Below are 26,548 nucleotides of genomic sequence, written 5' to 3'. Positions count from 1 at the left end.
ACTAAATTGCTGATGGTAAATTTTCCACTGACGTAAAAGTTATTAGAGGATGTGCGACAGTCACCGAGCTTCTCTTTCAGTGGAACGCTTGAATTTGAGGGATTTTCTTTGCTTACGCAAGCAAACGCCTGACTATCGTTCTTATATCACCATTTAAACCATGCATTATGTTGCTTTTCCTGAAAAGTTACTGGCAGTTCATTTTAATTACCTAGAGTTACAAACATATTTAGAATTTTGTTTCACCCCTTTACACACACAAATACATGCAAACACATGAAATTCTAGCACAGCTTTTGGTTTCTAGAGCAGGATTTTGGTAGAAAGCAACTGCTTTAGTTTTCCATTTGATGAAGATGTATCGTGCTCAACATGAGACACTTTGTTGGTTGAGCATGAGTAATGATGGGTGGTTGCTGAGGAGAGCAGCAGAAAGAGGGAACATGGAAGTACCTTGTGACACCTGCATGAGACTGATGATCTGATTTGGCACATTGGGCAAAGGCACGGGTCCATCTGCAGAGAGAAACAGAAGTGGACAGAATCAGATGGGGAAAGCAGAAAGGTTTGTGAAGATTGTGTGTGTTTCAGTACATTTGTGAGTTACTCACTCTGTGACTGAGGTCTCATGACATTGGGCTGGTTGAGAGCTGTTGGCTGTTGTGTCGTGGCCGTCTGGTTAATATTCTGCTTCTGTAATCGAGACCTTCTCTTCTCCTCCAGCTCTTTCTGGATCTTATAGATCTTCTCTGCCAGAAAGTGATAGTACTCGTCCTTTACAACACACACATTGTCATTAGAATTAACAATCAATACTGAAGAATTTCGATTTACTATCTATGATAAAAACAATTACTGTGTCCCAAATGTAGTAACACCAACCACCAAGCCTTGATAGAGGTTTGTGCTCACCCTGCTGTTGGCAGACTCGTACATATCCCCCTCCACTTTCCGTGCATACGCCACAAGGTTCTCCATACGACGGTCCTTCAAAGCAGCGGGGTCTGGCGTGGGGAAGATGGCCTGCACCCTAAACAAACATGAAGAAACTGACTCAGTCACCCTCGATCAACATCGGCTTTAGTGTCTTGCTCAAGGAGAATCAGTTGTGGCCCAAAATATTGGCACCCTTGGAAAATATTAGCAAAGAAGGCTGTGAAAAACATCTTTCTTTATCTTTTAGATCGGGGTGGGGAACGTTTTTTCCATTAAGGGCCATCTGAGTAGTTACAAATTTATTCGCGGGCCATACAATTGCTTGCGGTTTCTGATTGTGGATTGAAATTAATGTACGCATTCAGTTATGTGCTCACCCACCAAAAATAGTAAAAGGTCTGTCTGTTATACAATATTTTGTGTTGTTCTGTGCCGGGCCGTGCATTAAAAGTCTAGGCCTTCAGTGCGATTCATACCATTAAGGAAACACCGTTTCACAATGAATAAGACATCATAAGCCTTTGGGCATCATAGAATATATCACAGCTAACTAATAATACCAATTGACATTTTAAAAATGTGTCCACACATGAAAGCCAGAACTTGAAAGGACACTTAATGCTCAAGCAAGCCTAATTTTAAAAACAGCATGAATGTTTGGTAAAATGTCTCCCGAACAGACATTAAAAAATATAATTTTTCATATGAATCTAACAAGGAGGTCTATAATATCTGGAAAAATCTATCTAATAATGTAATTGATGCTTGCAATAAATTATGTTTTGTCAGGATACACGGTTATGCTGCATTTCATTAAAGTTGGATGAGGGATATTCCTACTTGAGCATAAATGCATTCAATTCCTCGATATTCGGAAGATGACATTTAAGAAAACAAAACTGCAACGCTCCTGTTAGCTTAAAAGGGGTTTGACTCTCATTAGAAATGTCTCCTAGCAACCCACCTGATAACCAATGCTGTGGGGGGGATTAAATATTTTTGTCCAAAACACATTTGCCACAATTATTGGCACCCCTAGAAATTCTAATGAGTAAAATATATCTGAAGTAAATTACATTCCTATTTACACCTGAGTGACAAGGAACACAGAGGTATAAATATGACTTAACACACAACCAAATTCCCTTAGTCATCCATCACAATGGGGTAGACCAAAGAATATAGTTCTGATCTGAGGCAAAAGGTTGTTGAGCTTCATAAAATGGGAAGTGGCTATAAGAAAATAGCTCAAGCATTTAAAAAATGTCCTCCATCAGGGCAATATTTAAGATGTTCCAATTAACTGTAGGTGTTACACATTGTCCTGGAAGGTCAATGTGTCTATATTGTCTCCACACATGGTGTGGAGGATGGTTCGAGAGGTCATAGAATCTCCAAAGCTGGAGAATTCCAGAAATGAGTTGCATCTTGGGGTCAGAAAGTCTCCAAAACAACAACCAGACATCACCACAAGTTGTTTGGGAGGGTTTCAAGAAAAACACCTCTGCTCTCATCCAACAACAAAATCAAGCATCTTCAATTTCAGACACTAATGAAACTTTAAATGGGATGGGTTATGGTCAGATGAAACAGGTAGCCATATGGAGGTGGATCTTTAACGCATTAAATATGGTGCTGGATCTTTAACTTTGTGGGGCTGTTTTTATGCCAGGAGGTCCTGGACATATTGTTCGGATACATGGCATCATGGACTCTATCAAATACCAACAGATACAATATCCAAACCTTAAAAAGGGCCCTGATTGAATCTTCAAGCAGGACAATGATCCAAAACAAACATAAAAATCAACACAAAAATGGTTCACTGACCACAAAATCATGGTTCTGCTATGGCCATCCCAGTCCCCTGACCTGAACTCCATAGAAAACCTGTGGGGTGAACTGAAGAGGAAAGTCTACCAGTGTGCACCTCGGAATCTGGAGAGATTCTGTATGGAGGAACGGTCTAAGATCCCTTGCCATGTGTTCTCCAACCTCATTAGGCATTATAGGAGAAGACTCAGAGCTGTTATCTTGGCAAAGAGGGGTTGCACATAGTATCGAATAAAAGGGTGCCTATAATTGTGCAACGCATACATTTTACAGAAATATTAGTTTTTGGTCAAATTTGTGTTGTGTTTGCAATTGCTTGATATCGATTAGACGATAGATTTTTGTTGAAAGTTTTCAAAGCCTTCAATGCTCATATTTACCAAGGGTGCCAATATTTTTGGCCACAACATTATTGGCAATAGTTCATGGGTTGCATCTTATGAGTTTTACCAGCCCACATCTTTCAGCACTATGCTACAACACCTCTTCAAGGGTTTGACAACAGTTATTACTAACAATTTGTGTACAAGGTGGTTCCGGAGGTCCTGAGTGACGTGCTCGTGCCAGGCCTTCCTCACACTGCTTGCAGAAAGAGGGGCCGCTGTGGGCAGGTTACCCATGCTGCCTAACAGAGGGCCGTCTGACATCAGCTGACTGTGGGAGGGAAAACAGGAGACATTTGGACTTAAACATTATACATGTTAACATGACTTTAGTGTGATACATTTGCTTACTGACCATATCTTTATAAAGTTCTGTCCATTTTTACAAGGACAGTTGATATAACTTTACACAGAAACATTTTGTATGCAGCGTGTCAGCATATATAACGTTAACATCTTTTTGCTATACTTTTGTAACTGTGTATTTTAGCTTTTATAAATATATAAAATAACACGTCAGTGGAAACGCAGCCTCAAACTGTATGAAGTTGTTATTTCCCCCGCTATGCAGGTCACAGCTTTCCGGATCTGGACACCAGATTGATTACATCTTGACTGCAAGACATCATGACGATGGTTACGGCTCTCTAGTGAGCAGCGTGACAAAACAACAGCGCCAGTTACATCTTATCTGATCTTTCTGCGCTGTATTCTTAAATATTTTTCTCTAGCACTGAAACACGCTTCACTGATGCCCTGTCCCGGTCCGCACCTGCTTCCTCTTTTCCTCACACGTGAGTAAACATGAGGTACGTGTTTCCAGAGCGCCTTTAGACCATAAAGTTTTTTCTTTCTAAATTAATCTTTATTAAATCAGCATGTTAATAATAAACAAATAAACAAAACAAGCCTGTAATAATAAACAAATAGATTTCAGTTCTAATTTTGTGAATATATTCAGATTTCATCATCTCTGACAAGGATGAAGACAAAACAATTACTAGTTTGTAGCCTAGTCTTTCTCACTTTAATGAAAATAGAAAAATGGTCCGTTCAGACTTTTACATTTTCAAATGTTTCTCACTGGAGATACCCCTGAACCCCCATACAATATCATTCCTCAGTCACAAGGGCTTCTATGCCCCCATACTTGGATATCTGTATGTAAAGAAATATGAAAATAATTTGAATGTAAAAAAAAAATAATACAAAATAAAATCAATCAACACAAAGCCATTAATGTCTAAACCGCTGGCAACAAAAGTGAGTACACCCCTACGTGAAAATGTCCAAATTGGGCCCAATTAGCCATTTTCCCTCCCCGGTGTCATGTGACTCGTTAGTGTTACAAGGTCTCAGGTGTGAATGGGGAGCAGGTGTGTTAAATTTGGTGTCATCGCGCTCACAGTCCCTCAAACTGTTCACTGGAAGTTCAACATGGCACCTCTTTGCAAAGAACATTCTGAGGATCTGAAAAAAGAATTGTTGCTCTACATAAAGATGGCCTAGGCTATAAGAAGATTGCCAAGACCCTGATACTGAGCTGCAGCACGGTGGCCAAGACCATACAGTGGTTTAACAGGACAGGTTCCACTCAGAACAGGCCTCGCCATGGTCGACTAAAGAAGTTGAGTGCATGTGCTCAGCGTCATATCCAGAGGTTGTTTTTGGGAAAGAGACGTATGAGTTTTGCCAGCATTGCTGCAGAGGTTGAAGGGGTGGGGGGTCAGCTTGTCAGTGCTCAGACCATACGCCGCACACTGCATCAAATTGGTCTGCATGGCTGTCGTCCCAGAAGGAAGCCTCTTCTAAAGATGATGCACAAGAAAGCCCGCAAACAGTTTGCTGAAGACAAGCAGACTAAGGACATGGATTACTGGAACCATGTCCTGTGGTCTGATGAGACCAAGATAAACTTATTTGGTTCAGATGGTGTCAAGCGTGTGTGGCGGAAACCAGGTGAGGAGTACAAAGACAAGTGTGTCTTGCCTACAGTCAAGCATGGTGGTGGGAGTGTCATGGTCTGGCGCTGCATGAGTGCTGCCGGCACTGGGGAGCTACAGTTCATTGAGGGAACCATGAATGCAAACATGTACTGTGACATACTGAAGCAGAACATGATCCCCTCCCTTCGGAGACTGAGCCGCAGGGCAGTATTCCAGCAAGATAACGACCCCAAACACACCTCCAAGTCAACCATTGCCTTGCTAAAGAAGCTGTGGGTGAAGGTGATGGACTGGCCAAGCATGTCTCCAGACCTAAACCCTATTGAGCATCTGTGTGGCATCCTCAAATGGAAGGTGGAGGAGCACAAGGTCTCTAACATCCACCAGCTCTGTGATGTCATCATGGAGGAGTGGAAGAGGACTCCAGTGGCAACCTGTGAAGCTCTGGTGAACTCCATGCCCAAGAGGGTTAAAGCAGTGATGGAAAATAATGGTGGCCACAAAAAATATTGACACTTTGGGCCCAATTTGGACATTTTCACTTAGGGGTGTACTCACTTTTGTTGCCAGCGGTTTAGACATTAATGGGTGTGTGTGTTGAGTTACTTTGAGGGGACAGCAAATTTACACTGCTATACAAGCTGTACACTCACTAATTTACATTGTAGCAAAGTGTCATTTCTTCAGTGTTGTCACATGAAAAGATATAATTAAATATTTTTATTATAAAATGTTTAAATATTATATATATATATATATATATATATATATATATATATATATATATATATATATATATATATATATATACACACACACACATACACACACTGTCATTATGATACAGATCCTCTTATAACATTCATTTTTTGCCATATCGCCCAGCCCTATGTAACAGTCTCTTTTTTTTATAAAGAGAGGCGAAATTATTTTTTGTGGTGATCAACAAATACTGATGATTGAGTTTAACTTTTTTTGTACTTACTTGTTAGTGTTAAGGGTGGATGGCATGGTGCCATCCGGGAGCAGCTTCGATTGTTCTGATGTCGGTACGCCTATTGCACCCCCACTAAGGTTCATTTGACTTCCCCCTGTAGACCAAACAAAAACAAGATTCGTGATCCAGACATGTTTGCATTTTTTATAAAAAATGTTTTGCCTATACAGATTTTAACCAAAAACCACTGATATTGGTAATTAGCCACATACTCACCATATTTTCAAATCATTAAATCACTGTTTTGCTTAGGAATGGTTTTGCTTTAGAACTGTACAAAGATTAACAAAAAGCTATTTTTATTGAGTATTCATTATTATTTTATAACAATAACTAGTAAAGCTTGTCAAGAAAAAAAAAGAATGATGGCTTGACATTAAACTAGTTAAAAAAGTCTAAATTTTGATGGATACACACATAACAGTAAAGCCCAAATAACAATTTGATTTTGACTCGAACGCTCAGATTCTGTGTACAGTTGAACGCGAGCCTTTAAAAGTATACTCCATCTGACTCTGTGCGCATACACAGGAGGTTGGCGTATGCATGCTACGACTGCTATAAGACACCACATATTTCTCTTCAGGAGTTTAGACCCATAAAGATCTTTTTATTCCTTCAGTCTCAAGTTGCACATCTACTGCTGTTATTTTCGTCTCCCGTTAATAACAAGCGATTACATCTTCTGGCACTTCTTCGTGACAACAACAGCTCAAATGTGAGTGTTGCCACCTTGTGGACCAACTAATTTGTGCAAATAAATCCAGGCGCATGCACATTCTGTGTGTTCAAAGACACGTGGTAAGAAAAATCGGGCAACGCGCATTCAGTGCTTGCGTGCTCTGTCACGCATCCTGTCTGACTGAAGTATACTTTGGGTTTAAGACAAACCGCCAGCTGGCTAGCTAGGTATTCAAACAGACTATGAGATAGATGTGGAGCGGAGGGGGGCGGGGCTGGGTCGGAATATCGCGCGCCCGGTCCCCAATCGGCCTGATGAGGCACGTGAGGGATAAAGGCGGCCGGTGACGATGGTTCGAGAGAGAGAGAGAGAGAGAGAATTACGGGCATGTCCGTCGTGTGTGTGTTTGTTTATGCTTTTGGTTTAAGTTTTCATTAAAATTATGATTTATGTTGACAAGCCGGTTCTCACCTCCTCCTTGCCCATCCTATAACTGTTTTACAATAGATTAGATAAATAGAAAGAGAGATAGAGATAGCTAGATCAAAAGGCCTTATGTGGGTTTGTTTGCATTTACATTTTTGACAGTTGGAGTTTGAATTAATGAGCATTCCGTTGGCACATTTGAACATTCTGTCAATGTAAATTTTAGGGATACACCGATCCGATACCTGGATAAATATCAGCTTCAATACTGAAGTTTTTAGATGGATAGTGTATCGGTCTGTGAAACCATATCTATATCCTATACTGTTTGTTAGTCATGTTCGTTACTGTCAAGTAGGGAACGGACGGTTATCATACCGTTGAAATATTCACACTGATGGTATTGCATAAATATAAAGAGATTTTTTTTTTCTGAATTTGCTACATTTACACAGCAACATATAAAAAGTCTTTAAATTGCGCCTTCCTCATGTTACATTGACATGCAGGTGTTGCAATCACAGTGCATCACAAGCACATAAGAAGTGCGGCACAATCAGAGCGCAGCATGCGTGAAGCACGAGCGTATAATACAGACATGTCCGAGCCTGAACCTTTATTTCCGCTGCCAAAGCAGTTGAAGTCTGCTGTCTGGGATTACATTGGGTATGTTAAAGACCCACAAGGCACCATTAATGTTGATGGTTACCCAGTCTGTAAAGTTTGTCGCAAAAAAAGAATCGGCTCAGGCAGGAAACACTTCGAAACTTGAGCACTATCTCCGTGAGCACCACTCCACGGAATTTGCAGAGATGAATGTAAGTGGAAATACAGTAAACACAAAAATAAATTATAGCCCCTATTTCATAAAAACACCAGATTCAATGTAGTTTTACATGATTTGTAATTACTAGGTAGGCTAAAGGTATGTTTATGCTTTGTCACATTCACAAATGCATCAAACGGATTCAACCACTTGTTCAACATTTCAATGTGCCAACTGTTTGTTCATTTGCCTAAATGCAGTGCAATAGCAGGCCAGCAATGTGTTTGATCCTACTAATAATATGTTTTATTTGTAAAACATACTGTAGTACTAAAAAGTGTTTACAAAGTGCATAGCTTTTGGTGTGCAGGAAATTGACATTGACAATATGCATGCAGGAAATTGACAGAAAATAGACAGTACTGGACAAAATGGCAATAAATAAACTGCAAATGAATAATATATTTTCAGTAGGTATTGTTTAGAATTAAATTAAATCATAAATGCAACAAATTACTGAATCTATACAAATGCATATGCAAGTGTTAACCTGGGCAATAATCATTACAAATTTTTCAAAGCAACACTGGATTGGATCACCCTGATCCAGAAACAAACTTTTCAAGATTTTTCAGGTTATCCAAATCCAGATTACCAGTGCTCTAAATGGGACTACATATCACAATGTATGCTACTTGCTATGTAAAGAACAAGAGGTAGAATAGCCAGCCTGGGGTCATTTTAAGTTTTTTTTTTTTTTTTTTTTTTTGGAAGAGACAGAAACAGCACAATAAAAATATCCTCTTCCATTTTCAATTTCTATTAAACTGTCAGACCCCCCCTCATCTGACCCACAACAAATAAACCAAACAAATATACATTATTTACAAATACATTGTGGATATTTTGAATCATTTAAAATGTTTTAAATCATAAAAAGGCTAAATGTCCCTCCCTGTGATAACATTTATGCTGCTAACTGGACATGCAATAAGGGATGTAATTGTTAGAAACTAGTTTTGACTGGTTCATCTCTGATGATTGTGTCATTGTAATTAATATACAGTGAAAATTACAATTAAAATTAATATATTATTTTTGTTTGATCTTCACAGATGTTTGGGGACATTTTATGGGGACAAAATACATATATATTTTTTTACTTTACTGGAAGGCTTAATAGGTAGCCTAATGTCTACTTTATCACTGTAACAGTTAAACAAATTAAGTAAAAAATATAAATAAATGCATATATACTACATGATACAAATGTTGTATTATTTGACAACATTTTAAGTTTTATTATATTTTGCTCCTGAAATCCACCCCAAATCAACCTTTCTTCTGGGACCAGGATAATCCTGATTTTCTGGATCAAAGGTATTCCAATCCTACTAAAAAGTTTTGAACACACACTGAAGGTCTGATCCAGATCAAGACTGGATTACATGATCTAATCTGATTTCAGAATCCTTTTTTTTTTCCAAGAAGGATTTCAAGATTTGATCCAATCCGATAGCCAAAATATGATCAGATTACTTCTGAACAACTGGGCCCAGATGTTCAAGAGCAAAAGTTAAAGGATTTCATTTAAAGAAATCCAAAATCAAGTTCAAGAATTGCCAAGAAATTGGTTATAACTGAAATATTTATCTGTGTTTATCAGACATATTTCATAACCAAATATTAAACTGATAAAAATATTATCAATGCAACTCAATACTGTGATACTGTAATACCGTGGTCATTTTTGTGACGTTATCATACAGTGAAAATATCATAACACACCTACTGTCAATCTCCAAAAATGACATGGAAGAACCATAAAATCACCATTAAAGAACTTCACATGAATCGTACATATAATTTAAACCCAGGGCTCAACAAATAAGACAATCCGATGGCACGGGGCCAGTGTGAGTGAAATTCCGTGACAGTTGCTAGAACTTAGCGTACAGAACTAATAATCCAAATTCTTTCGACACGGACAATGCTGGAGCTACACTAAACTAAATTCACACAGTATGCAAAAAGCTGTGAATTAAGGCATAAAAAAACATGATCTTGTATAATATTTACTAGAAAAATGTTTCCAAACTTCTCTTCTAATTGACAGATTTGTCCAAATCTGAGAAGGGTCATTAAAGTGATAGTTCATCCTTTAATTAATATCATAATTTCCCCACCCTCATGTTCTTCCAACTCTGTGAAACTTTCTGTATTCTATGGAACCCAAAAGATGTTAAACAGAATTTTAGGGACTGACAGTCTGTTACCATTCCCTTTCAAAATATGGAGGGAAAATAACATGCAGTGCAAGTAAATGATGATTAAGGTTAGCATTCTGTCTAACATCTCCTTAAAGGAATAATTCTTCCAAAATTGAAAATTTCATTTATTCACATTCTGCTGAACACAAAGATTTTTAGAAGAATATTTTAGTTCTGTTAGTTTATTCTAGAGTGCAAGTGAATGGTGACCAGAACTCTTAAGCTCAGAAAGCAAATAAAAGGAATTCAAATGACACTGGTTCAATCTTCAGAAGATATATGAGTGTGGGTGAGAAACAGATCAATATTTAAATCCTTTTTTACTAATAAATCTCCACTTTCACATTCTTCTTCTTCTTGTGTTTTTGGTGATTAATTTTGTTGTGCATACCAACCCTACTGGGCAGGGAGGAGAATTAATAGTATAAAAAAAAAAAAAAAAAAAAAAAGGGACTTTATATATATTATAATGGTATAGATATTTATCTGTTTCACACCCACACCTATCATATTGATTCTGAAAATCTCTGGAGTCATATAAAATACTTTTACGCTGCCTCTATGTGCTTTTTGGAACTTCAAAGTTCTGGTCACCATTCACTTGCATTGTATGGATCAACAGAGCTGATATATTCTTCTAAAAATCATCTGTGATGGCATGAGGGTGAGAAAATGTGAGCATTTAAATTTTTTGGTTAACTATCATTTTAATTTGATGCATGGAAGAAAGAAGTCATATGGGTTTGGAACAACATAGTGGTGAAAGATGACAATTTCCATTATTAACAATAATAATATTAATAATCATTCTGGAATGCATGATAAATGTGTATCATGTGCTGGAATACAGGAGAGTAATCATCCATTACGTTATATGCGAAAGTAACTAGTTACTCACTACTTGAGTATTCTTTTTATTAGATACTTACGCTTACTCGAGTAATTGCTAACATTATTACTTGTACTTCTACTAGAGTAATATTTTTATTTAATGTAATTGTACGTTAACTTGAGTTAAGTTTTTGGTTTTAATATAGTCAAGATTAGCCGATAAATATCGATGCATCCCTGATATTATTGGTTAACGTTATTTTGCTCTACTCACAAGGCCTTGGTTAGATCAGCAGAAAATCGAAGTTGTTTTAGAAGCAGTGAAAGATAAGACTTTATAAAAATATTTCCTTTAGAATAACAAGCAATAATGAATTGTGCACTAGACCAGAGACATTTAATAAGAAATAAGATAATTATTGAAATTAATTATTCCTAGAATCTCTTTAGAGTCAAGCAACTGAGTGTATTTACCGAGCGCATTGAGTGGTCTCATCTGCTGCTGGTGCTGTGTCTGTGATGTCTGCGCAGTCAGCTGCCCAGGGCCCTGCGTCTGTGAGGGTGATTGGGCCTGCGTGGGGGTCTGTTTGTTGTAGGGGAGGCCGAGGGCAGCATATGCCCGCTGCATGGAGCTGGGGTCGATGGGTGTGGAGCTGTTTAGAGTGGATGCTGTCTGCTGCCCTGTCCCAATGGATCCGATGGCGGTTTGCAGACTGGCACTGGGGGAACTCAGCATTGCTGTAATGCAGGAGACAGAAATGACCACTGTAACGAATTTCGCTCAATTCAATTACCAGTGGTGCTTGTTATTTAAATAAACCCCTTTGACTGTATTCAAACAATAATACATTATTTTCACTTCTCTATAATGTTACAGCTAGTCTACGAAAACATCTGCATATTTCAGACAAGAATTTGTCATGTGCATGAGATTTCACATATGATAATGCTTAAACAAAGAGCAAACATTTGGCACAATCTGTCCATCAAAACAAAGGCACATAATTCATATCCCGAAAAACCAAACAGTTCAAAACCTGCCAAACACCCCTCTATAAGAAAACAGAAAATCATGATTAATCTGAACAACACAGACACAAAAAGAATGGGGAATATGGGTAGGAAGGGGAGGGGGTACAAGACGGCATTTGCATGAGGAAGAAATATTGCTGCGACTCTCCGACACGTAAATCCAACAGCGAAAAAAACTATTTAGCTGCCTCGCACTCTCAAAGTCAGGATGAGAGACGCTTGGCAGAGGGAGAGCGAATCAGAAAAGAGAGAGAAGGAGAATTTAAAAAGCAGGCAGTTTGCCGGTTTGCTGGAGCTGTAACAGTGTACGATTTTAATGAGTCACCACTCAGATTGCTCTTATCTTCTGAGCTCCTCCGTCCTCAGCTGAACGACTTCACTCCGCTACAAAAACCGTACAGAGTTAGAATATCATGTCATCTTTTTAAGAGATGTGAAGAAAAAAAATGAACTAAACCAAAAATACAAAGGGGAAGAACCGCAAAAAAAATTAAATCTGTAAATGTTCAAATATTCAGTGTTTCAAAAGTATAGCTACAAGACATAAACAGTACGTGTTAACGTGATTTTTTTAAAATCGGTAAATAATTTTTTGTGGCAAATCAACATTGTCACAAATGTGTTGATTGAGCTAAACTCGTGTTGAACCCGGAACATTTCTTTTAAAGCAGAAATATTTAGGGGCAAAAAAATAGAAATTAGTGGAATCACATTAACTACAAACGAATCATGAGATTATTTGCAATTAATCTACTGTATTATAAGCCTTCGTCAGAACACGTGTGATGTAAGCAGGTGAAGGAAGGCGTTTGATGGAGGAAAGACTCACGTTGCTGGTTACGTTTGTCACTAGCGTTCTTCAGTGGGAGGCAGACGGGACAGTCATGCCTCGTGCAGTTCTTCCAGTGAGAGATGATCTGCCTCGATGAAGCACAGTGAGCCACTGCAGAGACAGAAAGAGAGAGGAAAGACTAAACTCCACGACTGGAACCAGAGAACAGATGTGTCCAAATGATGTAAAACTGCAAAAACAAAACGTCATGTTGGGCAGCAGGCCTTCAAGGACCCATAAGCAATCATCACCAATCTGCGCAACCAATCTGAACCATTTACAGCTAATTCAAGTGGGATTTTCAACACATCATTTTTCACTGTCAGTGGTATGATGCGGCAAGACACAGCCAAAACAGAAACCAAGTGAGTGCCAAACTGTTCATTAAAGTTGTGAGAAGGTGTCAGCAAAATACAATACAATTTTGTGCAATGTTCGTACTGGTACAACAACACTTGTTGCTTTAATACCTGGTCTGGACACGGTATACAAATCAAACAATGAGTGCATTTACAATTACACACAATCTTACACTGATTATGCTTTCTAAGCAACATATAAGGTCATGTAAATGCCTTCATTGCTGTTCCATTATTAAGGTAAGGTCATAAACTTTTACAGCAAAAATCGGCACGCATATATTTTTGTCCATTACCTAATTTTCGAGTTGCATGTAAACACCCTTACCGCTGTTCTTACTGGCGAATCCAATGTGCACAACTGCTGTGCACAAGACTGTTCACAATTGACATCAAAAGGAGATCAATAACCACATGATATTAAGCAGATTTTAGGGACACGATTTTAGAGACGCAATAACAGAGTCTCTGAGGTGCACTCGAATAGTCTGACATTTAAAAAATTCATAGACATCCAGTTTCATGTCTTTCCCCAGGAGTCAGAGAGAAAGATACGGGTGTCACAGTGGGTAGGGAACGGCAGGAAATGAGCTGGCACTGAGGAGGTCACGCTTGGCACCGTGCTTGTGTTTGCGTTGAAATAAAGCCCTCTGCTCCTGGTCCAACAACATCAAAATGCAGAGAGCAAAGCAGCCGCAAGTACAAGCTCTCCACCCCTTCCCCAACTTCTTAAAGGGATAGTTCATCCAAAAAATGAACAATTTCTCATTATTTACTCATGATATCAGATGCATGTATGACTTTCTTCACCAGAACACATTAGAAGAAAAATATCTTCGCTCAGTAGTTCCTTAAAATGCAAGTGAATAGGATTTCTCTTGTGAAGCTCCAAAAATGACAGAAAGTCAGCATAAACATCATCCATACGACTCCAACGGTTAAATTAATGTCTTCTAAAGTGATACGATTGTTTTTGGTGCAAAAATTATAAAATCATAGGACTTACTGAGCTAAGATATTTTTCTATTTATCTTCAAATGTGTTCTGGTGAAGAAAGAAAGTCATACACACCTGGAATATCACGAGAGTGAGAAAATAATGAGAGAATTTAAATTTGTGGGTGAACTATCCTTTTAATGTTGCATTAGACCAAAAAGAGCAAGATTCACTCTAAATGGACTGTTGTATTAGAGATGGCACAGAGAATTTGCTCTGGAAATACCCTAAGGACTTTACTTGGAATTAGGGTTTGCACAAACAGGGACTACTTATTTATGAGAGACGGGCCAATTCTATTAAATGAATGAGAGAAATTAGAATGCTCAACCAAGGAGCTCTTACACCCCTACGGTCAACGGATGTATAAAGGAAGTCCCACCTTAGAGGCAAGAGAGCCAATCACTTTTTAGATACAGACATTGCCTGTCAATCAACTCGAGAATGTACATGTGCATTAGCTATACAAGCTGGGAAAATTTAGCTTTTTAGTGATTTGAAACATGTTGTTTAAACGTAAGATTGGAAGCAGTTTTTGAGATTTTGGGGTTCCCTCAAATAGATAGGAGCTGCATTGACATGACTGGAAATAGTCTCCTGGGAGCATTCCAGCAGACAATGAACTGTCTTGCTAGATATGAATGAATGTTACATTTATATAGCGCTTTTCTGACACTACTGAGCAGGGGACTCTTCTTAACCACCAGTGTGCAGCATCCACCTGGATGAAGCGACGGCAGCCATAGTGCGCCAGTATGCTCACCACACACCAGCTATTGGTGGAGAGGAGAGAGTGGAGTGATAGAGCCAAAAAATGGATAGGGATAATTAGGAAGCCATAATTGACAAGGGCCAATGGGGGGAATTTGGCCAGGACACTGAGGTTACAACCCTACTCTTTACGAGAAGTGTCCTGGGATTTTTAATGAACGCTGAGAATCAGGACCTCAGTTTAATGTCTCATCCGAAGGATGGGACTTTGGCATGACTACATTTGTTTACTAGGGCTGTCAATTAATTCAAATTCTTTGAGATGATATGTTGATTAACTTAAATCACAATTAATTGCAAATGTAAATATTTACTGAAAAAAGTCCCTAACATAACAATTCAATATATAATGATTAAATTATTAATTATATAATATATTCAAAAATATAATTCAATATAGTGATTAAATAATTACAATGGTTATATTTAAAGAATTATAAATATAATATAAATGATAAATCTAATAATTTAGATAATAAAAAAGCATTACATTATTTTGGCAGATGAGTAAAACACCGATAAGTCAACACAAAAATTGGCTTTAGAAGGCAATATATATAGTTTATTTCCATACTATTAAATATAATCCTACATAGGCCTAGAGGTCACATCAATCCATTTCACAATTAAATTTGTCAATCAGTAAGAGATGGATTTACAGGCGTATGCAAAAGTTTAGGCATCCCTGACAATTTTCTGCTAAGGAGGCTAAACTAAATATTGATGTGATATTTCTGTTGGGGTGCCCAAATTTATGCACCTGTCTAATTTCGTTTTGATGCATATTGCACATTTTCTGTTCATCTAATAAACCTCATTTCACTACTGAAATATTACTGTGTCCTTCAGTTATTTGACAGATCAAAAGTAAATTGCTGATCCAAACACCCAATTATTTATAAATGAAAATCATGGAAATTGTCAGGGGTGCCTAAACCTTTGCATACGCCTGTATTATAAGGGCTTTTCAAAGGACGCGTCAATGTACACAAGCATCAGACAGATTGGAATTTTTAGGTCAAGTTTTAGGTCAAGTTGAAAATTCAGCTTTCTGTGTCATTATTCAAAACTGTTTGCATTCATTTGACCAACGTAAGTTCATTGTTGTTGCCTTCTTCCCAGATATGTTAATATTGCTTTTGTATTACTATAAAATTATTAAAAAAGTTTAATCACAAATAGAACTCTGCCAAAATAAATATGATTGGTGGGCAGACATGGGCGATGAACAAAAACTCACTAGTTCATTTATTGTCTTTATAATGAATGCTACAGAATACAGGGAATAGGGAGTGATTTCATACTGTTCTGAAGGGAACTAACCAGTTGATTACGGTCACCTGTGAATGGTCAATGACACGTGGCAGCCGTGAATGCAAAGTGCTCATGTTTTATTATTTTCACATTCTCCTAATTCCAAATATATTTGACCACTACAGGTCAGAAGATAAAGAGAATGTCCACAACTGGATCATCTTATTCACAACTAGTCAACACAGACCCAAAGCTTTGACTAATTGTACAGCTAATCAACTAGTGAACCGAAATGGGCAGCTCACTTTTTTTAGAATAGAACTTCTGTCAGGCAAGCATTATAAATGGGATCAGCCCATAGTGTGGACTCACCTTGGCATGATTTGCCAGCCTGGCAGTGTGTCATGTGGTTGAGTACGTTCTTCATGGTCCGGCAGTGTGGCAGCGCGCAGGCTCTCATCTCGCCATTGGCCTGCTCACGCCGCTGGCACTTGTGGGCGTGGAGCAGCAGAACCAGCTGCTGCTGGATCAGCTTGCGCTTCTCCGGGTCGGCAGTGGGGCCTGTGGACACGCTCTGACCAGCCACCATCCCCACCGGGACCTGCTGCTGGGGCTATAGGACAAGAGAAAAAACAAATGGCATCACAGAATGAAGTTGTCAATGTCCAGCAGCTTAAAGCAAATTAGGTAATGAAGATGTGTAGACCAGAATGGAAGCATAGAGATGGCTTTTTCTAAAAAAATATATGGGTAACACTTTACAATAGGGCTGGGCGGTTTTTCCAATTAATATAAATGTGCGTTTTAACAATTTTTTAAATCAAGATTTTGCCAAAAATATTGCTAACGCTATTGTTAGATATGTTGTAAATCCACCAAAGGCTGAATAAGGAAGAGAAAAATTATTCAGAGTGCTTGTCTTAATGTTGCTCCGATCTGATCAGCTGCACGTGTATGGTGTGCTTCAAATGAACGTGACAGTTTAACAACACATAGACTGATATGAAAGACAGCAGTAATATTCACTGTACGATTGTACACGGTGTGATTGTAGCTCAGCTTCGTCCTTCATCTTCATGTTTACACCGGCTTAAGACCATAACTGGCCTTGGCGTCCGCATGTTGATGAACGGTCTCCATTCTTTTATTTTTACCCATAAAAAAAGTGTAGTTACGTGACGGTTATTCTGCTTCATTTCAAATCATGGAGAGGCTATACATGGGAGAATCAAACATGTCTGCAGATTCTGAAATTCATATATGTTATACAACAGAACATTAAAAAATGTATTATTCTAATAGTTTATCTTTAATTCAACAAAATAACCAATAATTAACTTTTTGAAGAATTAGTTGAGAACAAAAATCTGAAGTACTAATAATGACCCTCAACAATGACGAGGTTAAATGCTAAAGAATATTCCTATATTAATCAGAATTTAGACATATTTTGATTATAGAAATGCGATGTAAATGCATTAAGCCGATTACAAGGTTCCAAATAAATCTTCTAAAAAACGAAATAAAACAGAATTGTATGTCAAGTAAACATCTTAATTGTAAATGCAACTTTACCAACAAAAGTGATCTAAAATTATTCAGGGTGCTACGAGGCAGGTAGGTGGTGAAAAAGGTGTGTATGGGTTTAGTAAAGATAAAACTCACCATGTTTGGCATGCTGGTGACCGCGGCTCCCTTCAGATCAGTGGGAAAAGAGGGTAAGCTGTTGGGCAGGGCACCTTTGTTCTGTAGTTGAGTGTTAACGCTGGTTGTGCCCATCTGTTGCCCTGCACTCTGATACTGACCAAAAGGACTACTGCCACCTGCCATGGCCATCTACAAAACAAGAGAGACAAATCATCAATACTTAATTTAGAGTGAAAGACACAAATACTGAAACAAAAAGCTAAATATCGGAGTGGCTAAAGGGTGGCAAAATGTTTAGCTTATAAAAATGAATCCATTTAGCGGTTGACTTCCTCCTGCACGTATCCAACCAGGGTCAACAGCACAAAATACTTTATACAGATAATAAGGAACATTAAATACAGATTAAAACAAGTAAGAGAATCTGCATCAAACATGTTTTCTTTGTGCTGGACAGTGTAGGAGGGTGAGATGCCGCAACACAAGACTGAAAAACTACCTGAAGAAAGAGTCTTGCATTAACATAAGTGGCATATTCATATTATATCTGGATATTCTTTAGCTGGATTAAGTCTGGGTGATTTGTAAAAAAGATTTTATTGATAATCGGCTTAAAAATGATTGTGATATGATTATATTGTCAACTCTTTTGCCGAAGGTCGGTGAATAATTTAGCTTTATTGATTTTGCCTTAAAAATTAAATAAATTTATTGAAAAGAAATAAACAAAAAATACATTTCTTTCTTTTTATTAATCCCCTTTTCTCCCAATTTGGAATGACCAATTCCCACTACTTAGTAGGTCCTCGTGGTGGCGCGGTTACTCACCTCAATCCGGGTGGCAGAGGACAAGTCTCAGTTGCCTCTGCTTCTGAGACAGTCAATCCGTGCATCTTATCACGTGACTCTTTGTGCATGACACCGCAGAGACTAACAGCATGTGGAGGCTCATGCTACTCTCCCGTGATTCACACACAATTACCACACCCCACTGAGAGCGAGAACCCCTAATTGTGACCACGAGGAGGTTACCCCATGTGACTCTACTCTCCCTAGCAACCGGCCAATTTGGTGTCTTGGAAGACCTGGCTGGAGTCACTCATCACATCCTGGATTCAAACTCGCAACTCCAGGAGTGGTAGTCAGTATCAATACCACAAAAGACATTTCTAAAATCAAATTGCACTTAAAAAAAAGAAAGTCATAAAACAAAATCTTATTTAACCACCTCCCCAAATCCAAAAATTTGCCATCTCCAATGGCCCCATTTATGATCACGCAAACATCAGTCAACGACAACAGGTGGAAAATGACTAATAGCATACAGATTAAGAGCTGAAGACAATTATAAATATAAAGATAATAATAATCATAATAAATTCCTTTGTGTACCCAAAATAAATCTGCCAAATGTGTTCTTATTGAACTATTTTAATATTTAATCACATTCGTCTTTGCCTCTTTATTACAATGATATACATTACCGAACCAGCAGAGTTGCATTCACAATGCATGTTACCCACAAACTGCTCTGTGGAAATAAAGCGAACCAAACTCACAGCACCTATACAGGTCGCATCCTGTATATGCGCTCAAGCAGATGGCAGAAATCATGGAGTTTGATGTAAGAGGAAAACCACACTATTGCAGTGCAATTCTGCTGAAGGTCACGATAGAAACTTGGAAAGTTAAGGAATCAAATGGCAACAAATCTGGAAATAAAGCAAAGGGAAATAAAATAGTCATTACATTGCTGTAGAGAAGGCTGCTTACTGACGAGCCACATGTATATGGTAGCAAAGCCACAAGCATGTAAATGCATACTCTGATTTTGGGTGGCCGATATACCGGTAGACAAGATAAATCGGTAGAAATTTGGCAACATTTTGGATTATCATCTGTATTGCGGTAACTAGGGCGGTCACGATTATTACATTTGGCTGACGAATAATTGTCAAACAAATAATTGAAATTATGATGATTAATTGTCTGTTTTAGGGCTGTGGCGATTAATGGTCTCATTACGGCTTTCACAATTAATTGTAGTTCTCAGGAGGTGCTGTGACTTTGGTTCGCTTTATTTCCACAGAGCAGTTTGTGGGTAACATGCATTGTGAACGCAACTTTGCTGGTTCGGTAATGTATATCATTGTAATAAAGAGGCAAAGACGAATGTGATTAAATATTAAAATAGTTCGAGACACGTTTACCTTGAACCTAAAATTGAGTTCTATTTTATTTTCTCTAGGCAGCATTAACTGTATTACCAAAATGCAACAAACACAAATGCAATAAGAACACATTTGGCAGTAGTTCATATGACTCATGCATTTTATTCAAAGCCACTTGAAGACATGCAATAGCTCTGTGAATCACAAAAGGCTGTGTTTTATAAGTAAATATTTTCACCTTCCTAAAATAATGTCTTGATTTTTTTTTTTTGCCTAAATCATCTCTTCATGATATTTGGTTCAGTTTTTTTGTGTTTTCTGAAAAACCTGAAAAAATTACTTGGGACATTATTTTAGGAAGGTGACGATATATAACATGCATGCGCAGCTCCAACGTGGTATTGAATGGCGCTGCTCTGGTTACACACACACCCGTGGCTATTTTAAGTCTTCACGCCGTGAAGCAGCATCTCAGATGTAAATGCTCAATAGTTTGGTTCACTTATATGCATTTAGACCGGAAGTGCATTTTTACAACAATTTGAATAAGAAGTGAATTAAACTAATGTGAAGTTGCCTACAAATAGAAACATACAGGATTTCCTGGAGAGTTCAGAATGTCAAAATAAAAGCGTGAGGGTTTAAAAGTTAAAGGTGTCACGGAGAGACTCACAGAGGCAGAGATATGAACTCAGTTGCAGGGTTTATTGAACAGATGATTGAAACAGTGATGTAAACATTGTGAGTAAATCCAGTTGAGCAGAGTGACAAACAGCATGTAATATCCAGACAGGGTATAGACACGATGAACCGATAACTCACAACAGTCTTATGATACTTGCAGGCAATAATGAAGGCACAAGTATGTTTGACATAGTAGAAAGTTCTGGAGTCTCAGAGATACTATCGATGAGAACAGACAAAGAGTGTGTGTGAAAGCGGGATATATATGCAGTCCTTGATTAGCCAGTAATGATATGCCAGTGCATGTAATCAGAACTCAGGGGAGAGTGAGCACTGATTGCAGTGAGGAAGAGAGAGAGAGAGAGACCGAAGGATCCGGGACAAAAGGTGCACGATTGAGATATATTACTATTATAATATATTATTATTATAATTTGTTTACAAATTATAATAGTTAAGTTGAATGGGTTCCAAAAAATAACTGTGAATTTAAAGTGAGCTGATATATTACAACTAAACAAAATAGAGATCTGAATCCTTTAAAGTCCAGATACAAAAAAAAATAAAACACTGGTTTCTTTTCTACTGAAGACTGGAATTACTGTTAATTTTGCTGCAACATTATTGAGTACACCAGTTACTAATAAAGTGTTTCTTAATAAGCTATACATTTATATTGAAATAATGTGTAGTTAGAGGTTTGTGTTTCTTTACATATTAAAGAGTAATCCCAATTAGTTCCACAAAATAATGTAAAGATATTCTAAACTGATTACACAAAAAAGCAACACTGGTATCAGATCAGGATTGGCTGATACTGAAATTTCCGGTATCAGAATCGGAAGAGAAAAACTGATATCGGTGCATCCCTACTTCATACCCCATATAAGAAGTATTTTTTACTAGGGCTGTCAATCAATTAAAGTTGTTTAATCGTGATTGATTAATTAATCGGGACATCATGTAATTAATTTGATAAACAACTTTAATCGCATATCCAAATATTTGCTGAGAAAGCCCCTCATATAAGAATAATTCAATATATAATGATGAAATAATTATACATAGTTATCTTTAATATATATATATATATATATATATATATATATATATATATATATATATATATATATATATATATATATATATATATATATATATATATATATATACACACACACACACACACACACACACACACACACACACAGTATATTCAGATAATTAAAATGGCACACAGTTCACAGGAATCCATTTCACAAGTGAATTTGTCAATCAGTTGGAGATTTATTATGAGGGCTTGTTTAAGGACCTGTCAATTTCAACAAGCGTGCTTGTGTAGCGTCTCGGGTGCGTTGTGTCATAGACATAAAATATTTAGGTCACTGTGTCAAGTTAAATATAGTTTAATACTTAGAACACACTTTGAGATCCCTTAGTTCGAATTTGCACTTCATAAAATGTTTTGAATGCAAGAACATAACGGATGTCTGTTTTGTGCTGTCTGGTTGTTTTCTTCACTGTATAAACTGTGTGTTGCCACACAGCTGAAATTTGACTTACTGCCCTCTGGAGTAAACAGGTGCTACTACAAGCTTGTATTTCTCAGGAATCTTCCTTATTACAATCCGGGGGCATTGCGATTAATTGCGTAAATGTTTTTAAAATTAGTTAAATCGACAGCCCTATTTTTTTTTACATATTTATCTTAAAATATATAAATAGAATAATAAAATAGGAATAAACTCTGATTTCCCTTTAAGGCTTTCAAATTTATGAATGAAAAATATGATCATGAAGAATAATGTTTTAACTCGATCACTCACACAATGGTAAACTGCCAGCAGGATCTGAAGCCACAGGAAGTGTTCGAGCGGCCATCTTAGTATGCCCAACCTTTCATAAAGCGTCAGTGACTAACAGAAGAAAACACCCACGTTTCACCATCTCCAACCTGCGGATATGACCTCTAATGACAATCATGTTTAATTTTCCTTTTATGGATAATATTAGTTACGAGTGAGAAGATATATGCAGATTGCGACGTCAGAGCATTCATCTGTGTGTTCAGTCTATCAGTACAGAACAACAGTCACCGAAGGAAGCAGGAAATTTGTTCACAAGTTGTAATGCAAGTAGGAAAAGCTGTAATATCTGCTTGTTTAAGGTGACAATACGTCCTTACCCCCTGGATATCTAAATTGCCTGTAATGCCTGGGATTTGCTTGTTTTCACATTGTATTGCGCTCTGTAGTCAGTTTAATTCATTGTCATCCAGCTGAACACGTATCGCTTTTTTATAAAAACATAAAACAAAGTAACTCTGAACAAACACTTCGATGTTCACAATAAATAAGTCTGAAATAGTCTATTTGTATCTTAACTCAGTTTCAGTGAACTTGTTTACATCCAGCTGATCTGTTCGCTGATGAAGTTTGGATACTGTTTGATATAGATATGCATAACTTGCTCTGACTTTCTAAAAAACAGGAAAACTTCCTGAATTTAAATAAATAAATAATTGCATGTGTAGGACATTTGTGTTGTAGGGATGTACATGTAGATTTCAGAAATTCAATCGTTGACTGAACGACTAATGTTTACTCGCTGATATTAGATGATTTTCTATTAACATTGTAATATAATTAACATTATATTAATATAACATTGATAACATATAACGTTTGGGGATAGCAATATATCGGCACAGTTGCTTCACTGATATGACGTCCTGAGCAATCCAGTTCTATAAATATATCAGTGTTCTCATCTTAAAAACGCAGCTGTGTATCATGTGAATGTTGTGCACGAGTCCCCTCCAGCAGGCTTCCAGATTGTGCTACAGACAGAACGCAGTGTGTGATCACCAGCGCTACCCAATCTAGTTTTTCTCTCTATTGCGGCACAACTTCCAAACTAGAGTGACCCATTTGAATTCTACAGAGTTTTTAGATTTTAACCTTAAAGTGCTATGGAGGAAGTCATGATCTTATGTTAGATATTATATACCGGCTTTGCTTTCAGCTATACAGAGTTTTATGACTTAAGAGCTTAATGATGGCTTTTTTTTTTTTTAATCAAGGATAGGATGGATAATTTTTACTCATTAATTATTTCCTATGTTGCATTGCTTTCAGAAGATGTCAAGTTTCTTGAGGAAATTTCTATAATAATAACAATACTAGTCAACAACATCAGATTGAAATGTGAAATTTAGCATTGTGGTAAGGTTGATACCCACTTTTTGATAACCACCAAATGATTCTATTCTTTTTTTCTACTCTTATGTTAGTCAAGTTCCAAATAAAGTGAAAATTATAAAAGCAGAGGTAGTTATAATTAAATGACTGGATTTTTCCAAAATAAGCATTACAATACATTTAATTTATATACACATTTTTATTTAATTATAATTATTATTTTTAAATGTAACTATATCATGATATATATTGTTATAGTGATATAAAATGAGTGATATCGTGATATAAGATTTTGGTCATATCGCCCACTCCTATTTCCATGCATCAGTAATTAATCTTATTATTATGCCTCATGAAGACAATGCTTTGATGAGTTATAGTGCCAAGAGTGCCAGAAATAAGATTCATCTGCCAATAGCAATGATCTAAAATGACATCAGACTACACAAGATTTATATCAGAAGTATAATTTCTCAAATAATGTGAAACTTATTCATATTAATGCATAATTAATTATTAATGTAATAATAATTTCTCTAAAAATTCACCCAAATAATGTGAATAATGTGACAACTACTATAAACATTTGCAAATGTAACTACTTCAGTTAAACGCACCAACGCAAAAAAAACACAGACCACTGCGGGAAATTCATCTTAATTCCAACGCTTGGTATGTTCCGGATAGCTATGCTGCAATGTGATGGTCTGAGACGAGTGGAACACGGCTGTTCATCCAGACCCCCTCCTCTCCCGGTCTCTTTCTCCATGCTGATCTCCAGCAGCTTGCCGGCCGTCCACTCTCCTCTGTTGACATCGCTCCAATAGACCAGATAAAAGGCCAGCTGAGTGCCACATGCACCAGCACCCCCCTTCCTCAGTTCTGCTCTTTCATTCATACACACCAACCCACCTCTTATGCTTCTCTCTGTGTTTCCTCAATCTCACAGACATTGTCTCTTTCCAAGCTGCCAGGACTTTCCTCCTTGCTGATCTGTATTCATCAACAGGATTTCTTCACTCTGAAACAATCATGCCCTTTGTTCTGCACCGACACATATTGCTCTTTAACAATATGCTGGACACAGTCTTGTGGTCTAAAACAGCTAGCAGAGTACAACGAAAAAGAAAAAAGGAGTCTCGAGATGCATTTTTTACAGTGAAAACTATGGATATGCAAACTATACATGTTTTTAGGGAGCCTTCACATAGGACATGTTCTTGGGTTTAACAATTGCTGAATGGAGTGCAACAGGAAAGATAAAACCAGGGGTCTTGAGAGGCACTTGTAGGATGCGTTCTTGGGTTCAACAACTGATGGAGAGGGCAACAGGATAGATAAGACCAGGAGTCTAGAGAATCGTTCATAGGATGCGTTAACTGCTGAATGGAGTGCAACAGGATAGATAAGACCAGGTGTCTTGAGAAGCGTTCATAGGATGTGTTCTTGGATTCAACAACTGCTGAATAGAGTGCAACAGGATAGATAAGACCAGGGGTCTTGAGAAGCGTTCATAGGATGTGTTCTTGGATTCAACAACTGCTGAATAGAGTGCAACAGGATAGATAAGACCAGGTGTCTTGAGAAGCGTTCATAGGATGTGTTCTTGGATTCAACAACTGCTGAATAGAGTGCAACAGGATAGATAAGACCAGGAGTCTAGAGAATCGTTCATAGGATGCGTTAACTGCTGAATGGAGTGCAACAGGATAGATAAGACCAGGTGTCTTGAGAAGCGTTCATAGGATGTGTTCTTGGATTCAACAACTGCTGAATAGAGTGCAACAGGATAGATAAGACCAGGGGTCTTGAGAAGCGTTCATAGGATGTGTTCTTGGATTCAACAACTGCTGAATAGAGTGCAACAGGATAGATAAGACCAGGGGTCTTGAGAAGCGTTCATAGGACGTGTTCTTGGATTCAACAACTGCTGAATAGAGTGCAACAGGAAAGATAAGACCAGGGGTCTTGACAGGCTTTTGTAGGATACGTTCTTGGGTTCAACAACTGCAGGATGGAGAGCAACGGGATAGATAAGATCAAGGGTCTTGAGACATGTTTTTAAACTTCTTCGTCATTATAAAACTGGCCTATACCAGTTATTGATGAGTAAAATGTGAATATTTAAAAGCCAGTGGCTAATTAGATATTTTTTTAGCCACCACGAAATATGGTTGCAAATATGTGTGATTTCCTCACATTGCAGAGGGTTGTTGTATGCACATCAACATTCTACAACTAGACAGGAACGCAGAATAATGTCTTTCACCTGACCCTAAATATCATATGAAATACAAAACAAGTGGTGTTGTCAGTCAGATGGTTCCTTCCAATCAAAGGGTGGTTCAAATAAAGCCATTGTTCCATTTTAAATTTCAAGCACTTTTCAACAAACTCATTTTCCATTTATTCCAGAACTTAAGTTTTTAGAGGCTAAATTCAAGCACTCCAAGCACTTCAAGCACCTGGTGCAAACCCTATTTTAAAGGTTTAGTATTTATTTTACATGGCATGTCATTTTAACATTGCAAC

The 26,548-nt window shown here is 37.6% G+C and overlaps 1 protein-coding gene across 1 annotated transcript in view; it reads right to left on the bottom strand.

The window, feature by feature from the left end:
* Nucleotides 1-26,548, bottom strand: part of LOC127639427 (CREB-binding protein-like) — a 72,132-nt gene that overhangs the window by 21,311 nt on the left and 24,273 nt on the right. Inside the window, 9 exon segments of the mRNA XM_052121437.1 lie at nucleotides 454-516; nucleotides 612-774; nucleotides 913-1,030; nucleotides 3,286-3,423; nucleotides 6,084-6,189; nucleotides 11,545-11,808; nucleotides 12,932-13,045; nucleotides 16,687-16,927; nucleotides 17,980-18,150. Of these exon segments, the coding sequence (XP_051977397.1) occupies nucleotides 454-516; nucleotides 612-774; nucleotides 913-1,030; nucleotides 3,286-3,423; nucleotides 6,084-6,189; nucleotides 11,545-11,808; nucleotides 12,932-13,045; nucleotides 16,687-16,927; nucleotides 17,980-18,150 (1,378 nt within the window).

This window comes from Xyrauchen texanus, chromosome 48 (genome assembly GCF_025860055.1).
Source record: "Xyrauchen texanus isolate HMW12.3.18 chromosome 48, RBS_HiC_50CHRs, whole genome shotgun sequence".
NCBI lineage: Eukaryota > Metazoa > Chordata > Actinopteri > Cypriniformes > Catostomidae > Xyrauchen > Xyrauchen texanus.
Note: the sequence above shows the minus strand (reverse complement) of the source record. Positions and strands in the feature narration are given on the sequence as shown.